The following is a 13,677-nucleotide window of genomic DNA, read 5'->3' on the forward strand; positions in this document are numbered from 1 at the left end:
TCCCTCTAGTCTTAACTCTGTACGCTAGGATATAGCCATTTGAGTATGCAACTGGGTCTTTGCTTCCTTCCACATTATTCCTGGGCTCATTGCCACTTTGAAATCCCCAAACCTTCATCTGACTCCATGGCAAAGATGTGCAATTGAAAAGGGAGGCAGGCCACATGCTTGGAAGGTGTGGCTATTTGAAGCAGGCTGGGGAGTTATAGATGTTCTGGTCAGCTGCCCAGATTCTAGTATCCAGCTTTAGCAGCATGTTTAGAAATCCCACCCAGGCTTGTTGCTTTGCTTTGGTTTACTGTTAGTTGTAACCAAGTTCATCTTATTCAAGAAAAGGCCAAATGGGATCTTGTGTTGCTCAACTGGGATGTTGTGTTGCTCAAGTGGGATGTTGTATTGCACAACTGGGATGTTGTGTTGCTCAATTGCAAGCTGAAAATCTGGTCAGTTTCGTTCAGTTGCCTCTTTTCCATCCATCAGCCAGTCCTTCTGTGCTAGTGATGTGCCTGTATCCTTAGCTTCACAAGGAGAAATGATGCTGATAGTTTTGCACAGAGAAATTTGGGCAAACGGCAGAAATCTTGAAGGGGTGGATGTCTTCTTCTCCTTCCATGTGGGATGAGAAATCTCACAGAGCTTGAAAAATCCCCCCTGATGCATCTCATTTTGTCAAGAAAGAAAAAGAAGAACCTACAAGAATTAGGGCTTTTCTGCGAGTCCTTTTCACCTCCCCGTTGCCATTGCTCGGTGCTCTCTAGAGGTGCCATGTGTTACTCTGCTCCGCTGCTCACACAGTTCAGAAAGCTGGTCCCTTCCCTGCTCTAGCCCGGCTTTGTCTTCTACCCATTTCTTGCAGGCAACCAGCGAGCCGTCTTTCGACAAGCCATGCGCCACTGGGAGAAGCACACCTGTGTCACCTTTTTGGAGCGGACAGATGAAGACAGCTACATTGTGTTTACATATAGGCCATGTGGGTAAGCAAGGGGAAGACCTTCTTGGCATGGAGCGGTTTCTGTTATGCAAAAAGCCCATAAAAGCTCCTTGACAAGCCGCTGCTCAAGAACTATGGAGGAATGCCAAGTGATTAATGCATTAGGCCCCCCGGGGTCAAAGATAGTTGATTGCTCATCCAACATTATCTTCTCTGTAGGCGTACATACAGAGTCAACCTCTTCTGGGAAAGCAAACCTTTGGGAGACACCCAATCTCTTCCCCACCCAACACCTTCCCCCACTACGATTTTCAAGGACTCAGTCAAAGATTACAGCAATTTGAGTGGATGTAACTCCACCGGTTGATTCACTCTTTTTTTTCTCCTGGGATAATGAGCCGGGATTTTATCTTCTGTTACATGATAGCAAGATTCTTTGTTCTGTTATTTTACTCCGAAGACCCCCGAGGCTCTCTGCTGAGCAGTAAAGAGGCATTTAATCCCAGCTCCTGCATTTGAAGGTATAACATTAAACGGTCACTGGGTGCAGGAAGGATCTCGGAGCAAACAGAGGCTCCAAGTCATTCTAGTTTTGATGCTACCAAGCCCAAGCTTCCTCCTGCATCCAGTGCGCTGCTAGCCATAGGTACCCCTGCAGAACGATGGTGCTTCATTGACACATACATGACCTCAGCTAGGAGAAGGGAATTTCGGAATTATCCCCGTGCCGTGGTCATTAGTTTTGAATAGGATTGTATCACAAACTGTGGGCAGTGTCCAGTTGCTGGGCTCAGCTAAGGTAGACCCACTGACTTAGTGGGATTTACATCAATGCCGACATACCATTGAACGGTTGATCCAGCAGGTCTGCCTTCTAACTGAGACAAGCAATCGCTCACTGGTCTATGCAAATGTTAAAATTCATGTAGTAAGATAGACAAAATAAGACATGTTATGAACTCTTGCTCGCTTTGAGCACAGGCTGTGGAATCCAGCTCAATGCAGTTCAGAATTATGAGCACCTTGATGCAGGATTGCAACCTTTTTAATGCAAAGCACGTGCAGTGAGCTGTTTTCCAGAATTAATGGCTGTGGCCTGTGGCCTGGCCAGGCATAACAGACACATCGGCTCTCTCGTTGATCCATTGGTTAGTAGCCATGTCGTTCCAGAGGGCCTTTGAATAGACCCGTTTCTTAAACTATGGCTGTGATTCTCCTGGTGTGGCCTACAACCACCATTGATCAGCCTTAGCTGCCATAGCTATGGTGAGAGATTGCGCAAGTTATGGACAAAGATTCTCTGGAGGGCCACAGTTGCCAACCCTCCTTGAGACAAATGACAACCAATTTCTCTATTATTGGGGACCACCTTTTTTCCCCCCCAGATGATAGTCCAGATTGTCAGGCTCAATCACAAAGCTGGTGCCATCTACAAGGAAATATTTCATAGTTTTGAGCCCCGTGTACTTGAGCATAGCCAGATAAAGCATATGAAATACAAGGAGATTTGGTGTATCTCTAATACTCCCTTTGCAAACAACTCCAGTATATTTTGCTTGCAATCCAGTCTGTGGACTAGGGATTAATACAGTCTGGGGCGGGCTCCCAAGGGCCCAGGAGATGTTGCAGTTGTGGGTCATATCCTGGTTTAGATGTTTAAAAGGCCCAGACTTTGGCCAGGCTCTGCCAGACACAGTTCCAACCAGTATAAAAAGACGGAGGTACAGAAATGAGAGGAAGGGAGGGCCAAATAATCATCATCATCATCTTAGAACTGCAGAGCTGGAAGGGAATCTATGGATCGCTGAGTCCTGCCCCTGTCACAGAGGCACAGTGGGGAATCGAACTCCCAGTATCTAAACCACCGAGCTGTCCAAATGTCTGCAGCTGGAACGTTTCTTCTATCCAGATGGCAGCTCCTCCTCTGAGCTCCGTGGATTTTTGTTTTCCTCTTCTGATAAAAAAACAGAAGAGCTCTCCTCTTGTCAAGGTCTCGTTTGTGAAGATGGAAGGCCACCAGGGCTAAACTCACACAAAAAAAAAACCAACTCCAAAATAATAATAATTTTTTTAAAAACACTGCACGAGAAGGTGAAAAGGTTCATAAGGCGAAAGCAGCAGGCATCCTTCCAGTCTTAATGGTTTCTGAGAAGACTGCTGTTTTTCCCACTCATTTCAGCCTCCTGTTTGCAGCACATTGCCTTAGTCACTCTTGTTTTTCCGGATGATGACCAGAGGGAAGTGGATCTCTCAAGGTCGTTCTGTAGAAATCTGCTTGTTTCTTACTTATGCACGGCAGATTGACATATTTTTGCAGAGATTTTGAAGAGACGTGTCGTGGCTATCTATGGGCCTCTGTTCTAGTTGGTCATTACAGGTTTCCCTCCCCTGCCAGTATTTTTTTAAATACATAATTCTAGTCAGCTGCAGATGTTTGCTCCATCCTGCAGCTGTTGCTTGCAAGATCTTGCTTATGCACATCTGGGAATCATTTGAAGGCAGGTGGGTCCATTCCAGCAACATGCACCTTATTCTTGGCCCGGTGCGGGTGGCCAGGAGAGGGAAAGAGGCTGGAAATGATCTCTCCTCACCACTTTTCCTTCCCATGGTGGAAGAAACAGGGATCTATGTACTCTCAATTCATGCTGAGAGAGAGCACCCTGACCCTGATTGATTGATTGATTGATTGATTGATTGATTGATTGATTGATTGATTGATTGATTGATTGATTGATTGATTGATTGATTACTTCGATTTCTATACCATCTGACCAATGGTCACGTTGGGCAGTCTACAGCACTGGTTCTTAACCTTTGTTACTCAGATGTTTTTGGACTGCATCTCCCAGAAGCCTTCACCATCAGCTCTGCTGGCTGAGGTTTCTGGGAGTTGCAGTTCAAAAACACCTGAGTAACCCAAGGTTAAGAGCCACTGGTCTACAGCAATGATAAAGAACATATAATACCATAAACCTAGTTAAAAGTAAAAATTTTAAATTAAAGTTTCATTTGAAAACAGGCCATAATTAAAGACGATAAGCTAATCATCTCAGCCGGTTATTCAGAGGGGATAGTTTGGAGAGCCTGCTGGAATAAGAAAGTTCTGAGAGATTTCTTAAAAGTCACCAGAGAGAGAGAGAGAGAGAGAGAGAGAGAAAGGGCCCGGTGAATTTCAGAGGGCGGCTCCTTCCAGAGCAGAGGGGCCACCACCGAGAAGGCCCAGTTCCTTGTGTTCTCCTACCAGGCCTGTCTCAGGATTAAGGTCCTCGGCTGCCCAGCCTAGGATACACAGATAGGATCACCCTGAACTTAATGGTATTGTCTGTACAGGTGCTGTTCCTATGTGGGGCGCAGGGGAGGAGGCCCACAGGCTATCTCCGTCGGCAAAAACTGTGACAAATTCGGCATTGTGGTGCACGAACTGGGCCATGTCATTGGCTTCTGGCATGAACACACACGCCCGGATCGAGATGACCACGTGTCAATTATCCGTGAAAATATCCAGCCAGGTAAAGGCTCCCTTTTCCTCTCCCCTGCCAGTTTTCCTCTTCTTCCTCTTTTCCTCTTCTTCGTTCCCAAAGAGAAGGAGAAGTCTAGCAGTAGCAGGCTTTATTTAATTTTTATTTATTCATTTAAAATATTTTTTACCACGCCTTTCTCCTTCTAAAGGACCCAAGATGGCTTAAAAGGCAGTATTTCATGCTAACAAGGGTGAGTATAGAAATACAAAAGGATCAAACCTATACTGTATGAAAAGACATTACCAACACAAAAAAATGCATTCAAAGCATAAGGTACAACAATCTATTCAAGAAAACCACTCAGGCTGCCAGTCACTCAGGGAAAACTTGCCTGAAGAGAAAAGTGTGTGCTTGCTTGCAGAAGAACAGCCAAGAGGAGGCCAGTCTGGCCTCCAGTGGGAGGGAGTTCCAGAGTCTGGGAGACTTTGTCAAAGGATTCTGGACAAAGCAATCCTACCTCCAGGATATGCTAGTTATAGGATTACACCCACGCCTCTTGACTGGCAGAAATCCCATTCTGCTGGCAGAAATGCCTGTTTGCCAGCAGAACCCTCTTTGGTTGGATGATCTCAGTGGCCTCCTGATAAACCAATCTGCTGGCCGAAGTGCTTTCCTGAGTCAGATTTGGCAACAGAAGAGTCAAAACGGGAGAGAAGAAGAAGAGGCAGGGTGAGCAAGCCATGTTTCATCAGAGGCCAACCTCTTAAAATCCATGGACAGAAAATTAGGTCAGGGCAAAGGTCATCTTAAGTAGCGGCCAACATCCTATTTACCCTTCTTCCCTCATCAGGTCACCTCAACATCTATTGGCTTCCCATCCTGTCACCCTGCCAGTGCTCCCTCATTCCATTTTTGCCCCCAGTGCTCAACCACCTTTGCTGCTACCAACATGTTGGACACAATGGAAATGTGAGAGCATATGGAATCAGAGTAGTACAAATAGGTCTTAAATTTGATGAGTTGGCGCATTTTTCACTCCATAAGACGCACCAAATTTTTAGGAGAAGAAAACAGGAAAAAAATTATGTGGGAATTTCGGCCTGCTGGGCCAGCAGGGGTGAAGGTGGGGGAAGCCTCCAAAGGGTCCGAGAGTGCCTTCTCCCTCACCCCCGCTGGCCCAGCAGGCCAAAATTCCCAGATTATTTTTTTCTTGTTTTCTTCTCCTAAAATTTGGTGAGTCTTATGGAGAGGTCCATCTTATGGAACACACCCTAGGACCCTTTGGAGGCTCACCCTCCCCTCCCCCCGCAGGGCGAGTGGGAGCAAAATCTCCACCTTCTGGGACTCTTCTGAAGCTTCCCAAGCCTTAAAAGAGTCCCTGAAGGTGGCGATTTCACTCCATAAGACACACACCTTTCCCCCTATGGTTTTTTTTTTGGGGGGGAAGTGTGTCTTATGGAGCGAAAAATACGGTATGTCAACAAATAAAAGTTCTGCAGCTCAACTAGGATTCTGTCAGTCACACAGTCAAGGCATGGAGCTAATCCCTCTTCCACTCAGCTGGAACTTCAGTCTGCTGGGAAGGAAGCAGACAGAGCCCCAGCGAGCAAACTGTAGTGTGTAAACAGCAGACATAAGGATGTGGTCACCAGGGGGAAAGATATTTGCTCCACACCCATCTTGCATTTCTCATGCTTTCCCCTCTTTGTCTTCCCACAGGGCAGGAGTACAACTTCCTGAAGATGGAGCCTGATGAGGTGCAGACGTTGGGCGAGAATTATGATTTTGACAGCATAATGCACTACTCGAGGAACACCTTCTCCAAGTGAGATTCCTAGATGTTGTTGCTTCATATGTTTTCCCACCCCCACATTGATTTCATCAAGACCCTCCCAGACACAAATATTGGAATGGGCCCAAGATAAAGAGACATGAACATCACAAATTCCCTGCTCGGGCTTGGGGAAGCAAAAATAAAATTGGCATGTGTAGCCTTGAGAAAATACGACTGAGGGGAGACAGGATAGCACTTTTCAAATACTTGAAAGATAGCATCCAACAGAGGCGGGGGAGGGTGTGTTCTCAATCATCCCAGAGTGCAGGATATGTAATAATAGCCTCAAGATATAGGATGCCAGATTTAGGCTGAGTATCAGGAAAAACTTCTTAACTGTTAGAGCGGTATGACCATAGAACCAATTACCTCGGGAGGTGGTGAGTGTTCCAACACTGGAGACATTAAAGAGAAAATGGGACAATCCTCTGTCAGATCTGCTTTGATTTGGATTCTTACACTGAGCAGATAGTTGGACTCAGTGGCCTTCTAGATCCCTTCCAACCCTATGATTCTACAAAAGGAATCTCTCCCTGTCTCTGTTCTGTTCTGATAGTTTGGTGATCCCATCACCCTACTCCCCTGGTCTTTTAGTAGAGATGGGGAATCTTTAGCCCTCCAATTTTTAAAGGTTATAATGCCCCATCCCCTTTCCTAATTGCCACGCAGGCTATGGCTTTTGGAAACTGGAATCCAAATAATCTGAAAAGCTTTCCTTAGGCATCTGTAGATTTGTGCTTTTGCACTATAACTCCCAGAACTGCTATGCTGCCTGGGCAATTCTTGGAGTTATAGTCCAAAAGCACAAATCTGTACACTTCTTGCTTTCTCCATCCCAGCCTGGTAGCATAATTTAGTGGCTCAGGACATCTGCTTGCGGCAGTTACATTTCCGCAATCCCACAATTTGTTTTTATGGATATAAGCTGAAATCCTCCAGTTTTGTTAGTACTCCTGTAGAAGGCAAACGTTCAGTCCATCTGGCAATCAGAGTGTCTCTGACAAGATTTTGGAGGATACTGTTAGGAGAGAACATGGAGAGACAGAATGGTTTCCTATAGACAAATGTGTCAGATAAGGGTGTTTTCTGTTTCCTTATCGGTTCAATCTGTGTGCAGAGCATATCATACAGAAAGCCAGACTAGATTCAGACGAAGGAGGAGTGAGAATTGTTGGAAGGAACATTGATCATTTAAGATAAGCAGATGACACTATCTTACTAACTGACAGCAGCAATGACTTGAAACCACTTTTAGGGAAGGCAGAAGTGACAAAGCGGGACTGGAGTAGAATGTTAAGAAGATCAAAATCATGACAACAGAAGAATTTCACAACTTTGGTGTTGACATTGAAATAATTAGTAATTTTGTACACTTTGGTTCAATCATCCATCCAAATGGAGACTGCAGCCAAGAAATCAGAAGAAGACTGAGATTAGGAACAGCCGCAATGAAGGAGTTAGAAAAGATCATCAAGTGGAAGGATGTGTCACTGGAGACCAAGACCAAGATCATCCATACTCTTGTATTCCTGAACACCATGTGCGGGTGTGAAAGCTGGACAGTAAAGAAAACTGACGGGGGGGGAATGATTTGATTGAAATATGGTGCTGGAGGAGAGCTTTGCAAATATGCTGGACTGCCAGAAAGATAAAACAAGTGGATCTTAGACCAAATCAAAAATGTTGAAACTAAGGCTGTCCTACTTTTGGTACATCATGAGAAGGCAAGATTCTCTGGGAAAAAATCCAATAATGCTGGGAACCACTGAAGGTAGCAGGAAAAGAGGAAGACCAAATACAAGATGGATCAGTTCCCTAAAGGAAGCCACTGATTTGAGTTTCCAAGAGCTGAGCAGGGCCGTTGAAGGCAGGACATTTTGGAGAGGGCACATTCATAGCGTTGCAATGAGTTGGAAGTGACTTGCCAGCCCATGAGAACAGCAAGAACAAAAACAGCCCCACTGGCTTAGCACATGCTCAAGAATCCCAGCGGGGACTTATCAATTGCCAGATAGGAGTCACCGAATATTAAGCCGTCTGCCTTCCACTTGCAGGACAGAAAAACAGGATTTCAGCCGCCATATGTTAGATCATTGTACACAGAGTATTTGAATTTCGTGGCTTAGTTCTTTCTTTGAAAAGTAACCTTTCCCCTGCTATTGCATCCACTTGGCGTGTATTTGTTTTAAATGTGACAAGGAGGGAAATGACTGTTTGTTCACTGCCTTCGTAGCTTCTGGCATTAGGCGGACAAGTCATTTTTGGTCTTTCAGAGGGGCCTGTAATACATTTAGGACAGAGCGCAGAACGACCCTGCCAGAAATAAGTACGGCAGCCAAACCAAAGTTATGTTCACAATCCATCTTCCCTGCTTTCTCCTGCTATTATAAGGGCGACAGAGCACCCGCTTGGTGCAGGATTGCAGATTTAGAGGAGTAAATTGAAATAATAGGAATGCTAGGCTGGAAGGTCGTTCGGTATGGGCGCCCCAAAGTCTTTGCCCGGTGAAGTGAAAGATGAACACAGAAGCTGGTTGGAGAGGCCGGTAGAAACACAGCCGAGGGCAGAATGATGGCTATGGTGGGATTGTTTCCAAGGACATTTTAAGGGTAAAACCTTTTAATCAAGTGCAACCTGGTGGCCACACACACACACACACACACAACTTCATGAATGCCAGGAGACCTGTCGTCTTTCCTTGATCCTTTGTCTCTTTTCTCGGAGGCTGTAGGAAGGGGATTCGATGTGCCGGCTGCCAGGTCCGCATGGAACACATGTCCTCTTCCTGTCTGGCTTTTGAATAGCACCACAGTGGGCCCTTTCTAAGCCCCGGCGCAATCAGACTCAGCAAAAGCGGCTGAATGCGCTCCTGCGTGTGCCCAAGCAAGAGCCGAAGGGCTTGAGCGAGAAAGAAACAGCTGCCTCATTCATCCGGCTGGGAGGGTGCGGATGCCAAAGGGCATTACAGAAAGGCTGGCGGCGGGGTGGGGAACAACGTGCGTAGCTGGGGGTGGAGTGGGGGCTGGAGGAGCTGCTGTCAGAGCCAGTGAAGAGGAAATGCTGTCGACTCTGCCTTGTGGCTTTGAAGTCCTTTGAAATGGGGAGAGTCCTCTTAGAGACCCCCAAGGAAACCCTGCTTTGCATCCTGCGGAGAAGCCTGTGCCAGGCTTGGGTGAGAAGGGGGTGTCCGTCTGGTTGCAGCGGCTAAATAAGCTTCACCGTACAAGAGAGCCTGTCACGGGACAGCCGCAAGGCAAACACCAGCACCCCTGTCAAAACAGACCTGGCAGGCTTCAACAAGGACCGGCCATGACCGGGCAGCCTTATTGCTTTCTTCAGGAATCAAGATTGAGGCTGAATTGGTTGCCTTTAGAAAACCTGGAGGAGCGTAGTCGTGAAACACCACTGCCCTCGCCTCCTGTTCACCTCTTCTTCTTGCTCTTGGGCTATTGGTTCCATTTTTCTGTTTGACTCAGTGTCCACGCAGCAAATTTTTACACAAAGTCATATTATGGGAGGCATTCCTGTAAAGGAAACGTAACCTCCCCTTTGGGGCAGCCCCCTTCCATTTAAGCACCTTGAGTTGGCAGTGACCCCTTGTGAGCGGGGTGAATGGCTGGGGAATCAACCCCTCCACAGAATGGTTTCCATGGTTTAGAGTGCGAGGTTTGGGTCAGAAACAAGCAGATAGGTTCCCGTGATTTAGTTGGGCAGTATGTTCATCAGCTTCTCCTTCTCCTAACCTAACTTCAAAAATAAAATCCGGCTTCTGAGAATTAAATCCACAGGTCAGAGAAAGCATATGTTCGGTTCCCTTGAAGCAGAATCTCCTTGGCCACTTGTTCTTTACCATCTTGCTTGTGCCAATCAAAAAGTGAAGTTTGTGTCCGTCGTGGGAAGGAAGGTGACCTCACCTGTACTTGGGATGGAAATAGCTGGACTGGAAGTGTTTTAAGAATGTAAAATAAGGACTGGGGAGATCCAGGTTCTGAATGACACTCAACCAAGAAGCTCAATGGAGTTGCTTTGGGTGTGACTAGGAAGGTGTTTTCCTGCAGTTTGGTCTGGGTTGGTTTGCTCCTTTTTCCACCTGATGCCACGAACCAGCCTGCCCCAATTAATGCCTACCTGCATCTTTTTCAGGGGCTAGTACATTGTGGTGGCTGTTTTGGTACGAGTAAGATCACTCCATTTTGTCTTGGTTCCAGTGGATGGGGGATCGAGCCAAAGTGGATGGCTTAAGCTGGCCCTTTGCTTAATCCATTTAGCAAGCTGGAGAAATGGAAAACGTCCTTCCCCCTCCCTTGAAAAAGGGAAGGGAGAGGAAGTTTTCCCATTTAAAAAAAATGTTGCAGACGGCCTTTCAAAGCATTGCTGTTGCACTGTGTCAGTTAGCAACATTTTTTAAAAAAAAAATGGAAAGCTTTGTCTTCCTTCCACTCCATGGAGCAGTGGGAAGGAAGCTTTGAATTTCTCTAGATCGTTAAGTGGCTTAGGCAAGGCATGGAGGAGGAGAAAGAAGGGAGATTCTGTTGTTGTTTTCTTTCATTTTGAAAGGAAAGAAGATTGGTCTAGATCATGCTAAACAGAGTGATTTGAGGGGCCCTATAGTCGATTCTTGCACATGCATGCAAGGAACACCCCAAATGATGTATTACACCTTAAAGCGACCCTGTTTAGCACAATCTGGACTGATCCATGCTAGGATTAGCAGAACTGTGTATACCGTTTTGAACTCCCTGACTTTGTGCACACAGTTGGCAACGATGGACCTGCAGAAAGGTTTTATGAACATGTCCCCCCCTCCAAACCCAATTAAATCAACAACATCTATATAACCATGAACGAGTGGGCGGAATGTAGCGACCATCCCAGCCGAAAGGAGCTATAATGAACTTATCTGTTGTTATTTCCTGCTTGTCTTAGCCCTTTCCCCCAAATGCCAATAGAGAACTGTTCTCTGGAAAATAATATCCAGAGTTCGGATTGCACTACTCTTAAGAGGTGAAATGTTCACCCTTCCCGTGGGAGCCACTGGGCTGGCTGAGGCCCGTTGCTTCACATCTGTTCCCTTGACCCAGCGCTGTGACTGTGCCCTTCTGCTTTTTGCAGAGGACGAGTGCATGGAATTCTTATCACAGTGGCGTAAGAGTGGAATCAACAGGTTTTCCCCAGAGGCGTGTGACTGCAGAAGCCATTCTTGCTTGTGCATAGCAGTCTGTTAACATTTGCCCATAGCCGTGCCGTTCGTGTCCTTCTTGCTGATGGCGGCGTTGGGGCTCTTGATGTGGAAACTGCTCCTGACTGTCGCTTTCTCTCTGAAGAAGAACCAAGGGAGCTAAGCCTGGCTTCCCCGGCCAACGCTTGCTGTGAGCAGGCTTGCACCCTGCCCCAACCTATCTCGCCTTGGATCGTGCCTTTGCTTGTCATTCGGTGATGCTGTCATCTGCTGGGCCCCTCGTCTCCGGATTACCCTCTGTTTTCATTGGGCTCGTCAACCTTTTCACCCTCAGGAGCTTGGACTGGAAAGCAGAGCTTAAGTGTGAGGATTCTCGCATGCTCTGCAGATGCATACGGCCACAGGCTGCTAGGAGGGGCGTGGTCCGTAGGATGATGGTTCTTGCTCAGCGCCTTTCTACCACGGAGCGTGCTCAGGCTGGTATTGTTTTCAACATGATCCAGGCATGCCCCTGGATCTCTCTTCTGGAAGACTGACACAGCCCCCGCTGGGACTAATGGGTGGTTATTGTGTCGAAACTCCTTGTGGCACAAGGGAGGAGTCCCTTCACCTCAGCATCGCCCTCTTTTCTTCTAAACCTGTCCCTTTAGCATCTGACCGTGTACCTCCTGTGAAGGGAATGCCATCAACCCTCAGAGATCCTAGAAAAATTGCATTGGAAGGAGCCTGTCAGGCCATCGAGTCCAACCTCCTGCTCAAGGCAGGAACCCAAATCAAAGCAGGCCTTATAGCTGTCGAATTTTCTCTTGAATGCCTCCAGTACTGGAGCGCTCACCACCTCCTGAGGTCATGGGTTCGACTGTCAACAGTTAAGACATTTTCCCTGATATTCAGCCTAAATATGGCTTCCAATAGCTTGAACCCATTGTTGTGTGTCCATCACTCTGGGATAACTGAGGACAGATTCTGTCCCTCTTCTGTAAGACGGCCTTTCAAGTATTTGAAAAGTGCTATCATACAGTATCTCTCCTCAGTCTTCTTTTCTCAAGACTAAACGTGCCCAGTTCTTTCCTCTCAGGGCTTGGTTTCCAGTCCCCTGATCATCCTTGTTGCCCTCCTCAGAACTTGCTCCAGTTTGTTGACACCCTCCTTAAAGTGTGGAGTCCAGAATTGGACACAGGACTCTAGATGAAGAATAACCTCATATAACATTCATAGTACACCTACGTACAGCTTGATATTCCACCTATGGTGCACTCAAAGCATGTAAGAGGAACCGCAGTGAGATGGCAAATATTCCAGATCCAAACCTGTCCCGTCAGTCCGTGTGATAGACAGACACTATAAAGCCTCTGGTTTGGATAGATAATATACATTTTGAAGCTCTGCTCTTCAACACCTCCTAATTAACAAGGGACTGTCTTCTGTTTCCTGCATTTCTGGGTCCAACTCTGGCAACTGGCATCAGAGACCCCGGGGAGCAAAAGAACACATGCAGTGGAGCCAGGGCTGGCTGGAGCAAAGCACTGGGACTTTCTGAAAAGATTGTGCCAATAGCAAAACTCACACAGCACATATGAGGACCTTCCCTCTTGTATTTGAGCTCACGTGCAGTCCTCACGCTCGCTGGGGGGAGAAATTCAGTGCTGTATGTTGTTGCAAGTTCTCTCGGTTGTAATACAAGGTATTTGAGGACGGGTTGGTCTTGAATGGGCCATTAAAGGCCATTAACTTTCCAAAAGACCTGCTCTTCCTTTGTTGATATAGACCAATCTGGAACTGAATTTTGGACTTCTTTTATGCAGGGAGGGCTCTGATGATGAGTGTCTCTGCTTCCAAAATCATCAATTGACCACCGCACATGAGCTGGACTGTGGGCCCCCCAGTTCCATCCCTGATCTGATCCTGGACATAGATTTCAGCCTGATCCATTCCATTGTGCTTACTCCAAGTCCAGCGAGTGCATAGGGCAGGATGCGCCCAAAGGGGCATTTTTGGCTTGAGTGCGTGCTGATCCTTGACTTTCAAATGCTTTTGCACCATCTTCAAAACATGAATTAAAGCTCGAAGTGTCCGGTGTGAATGGGGAACTTTGCAATTTTGGAATGGGGGCACCCCCTCTGCCATAGATACCTTTGTACATTTTAATGATAGCAGCCCACAAGGCCTGGAATCTTCCCTCCCTGGCATTCCCAGCTTTGCCAGCCCCTTCTCCCGAGAGCTTTGCTTAATCCCACCAGCTTTACAAGCCGATTCTAAGAACAAGCCTGGT

At 46.8% G+C, this 13,677-nt stretch overlaps 1 protein-coding gene across 2 annotated transcripts in view; it reads left to right on the plus strand.

The window, feature by feature from the left end:
- BMP1 (bone morphogenetic protein 1) overlaps positions 1–13,677 on the plus strand; it is a 136,059-nt gene that overhangs the window by 72,526 nt on the left and 49,856 nt on the right. For both annotated transcript variants that reach the window (XM_072978866.2, XM_072978867.2), the window contains exons 4-6: positions 857–974; positions 4,262–4,440; positions 6,112–6,217. In XM_072978866.2, coding sequence (XP_072834967.2) covers positions 857–974; positions 4,262–4,440; positions 6,112–6,217 — 403 coding nt within the window. The remainder of the gene's footprint in view (positions 1–856; positions 975–4,261; positions 4,441–6,111; positions 6,218–13,677) is intronic.

Source organism: Pogona vitticeps, chromosome 8 (genome assembly GCF_051106095.1).
Source record: "Pogona vitticeps strain Pit_001003342236 chromosome 8, PviZW2.1, whole genome shotgun sequence".
NCBI classification, from domain to species: Eukaryota; Metazoa; Chordata; class Lepidosauria; order Squamata; family Agamidae; genus Pogona; species Pogona vitticeps.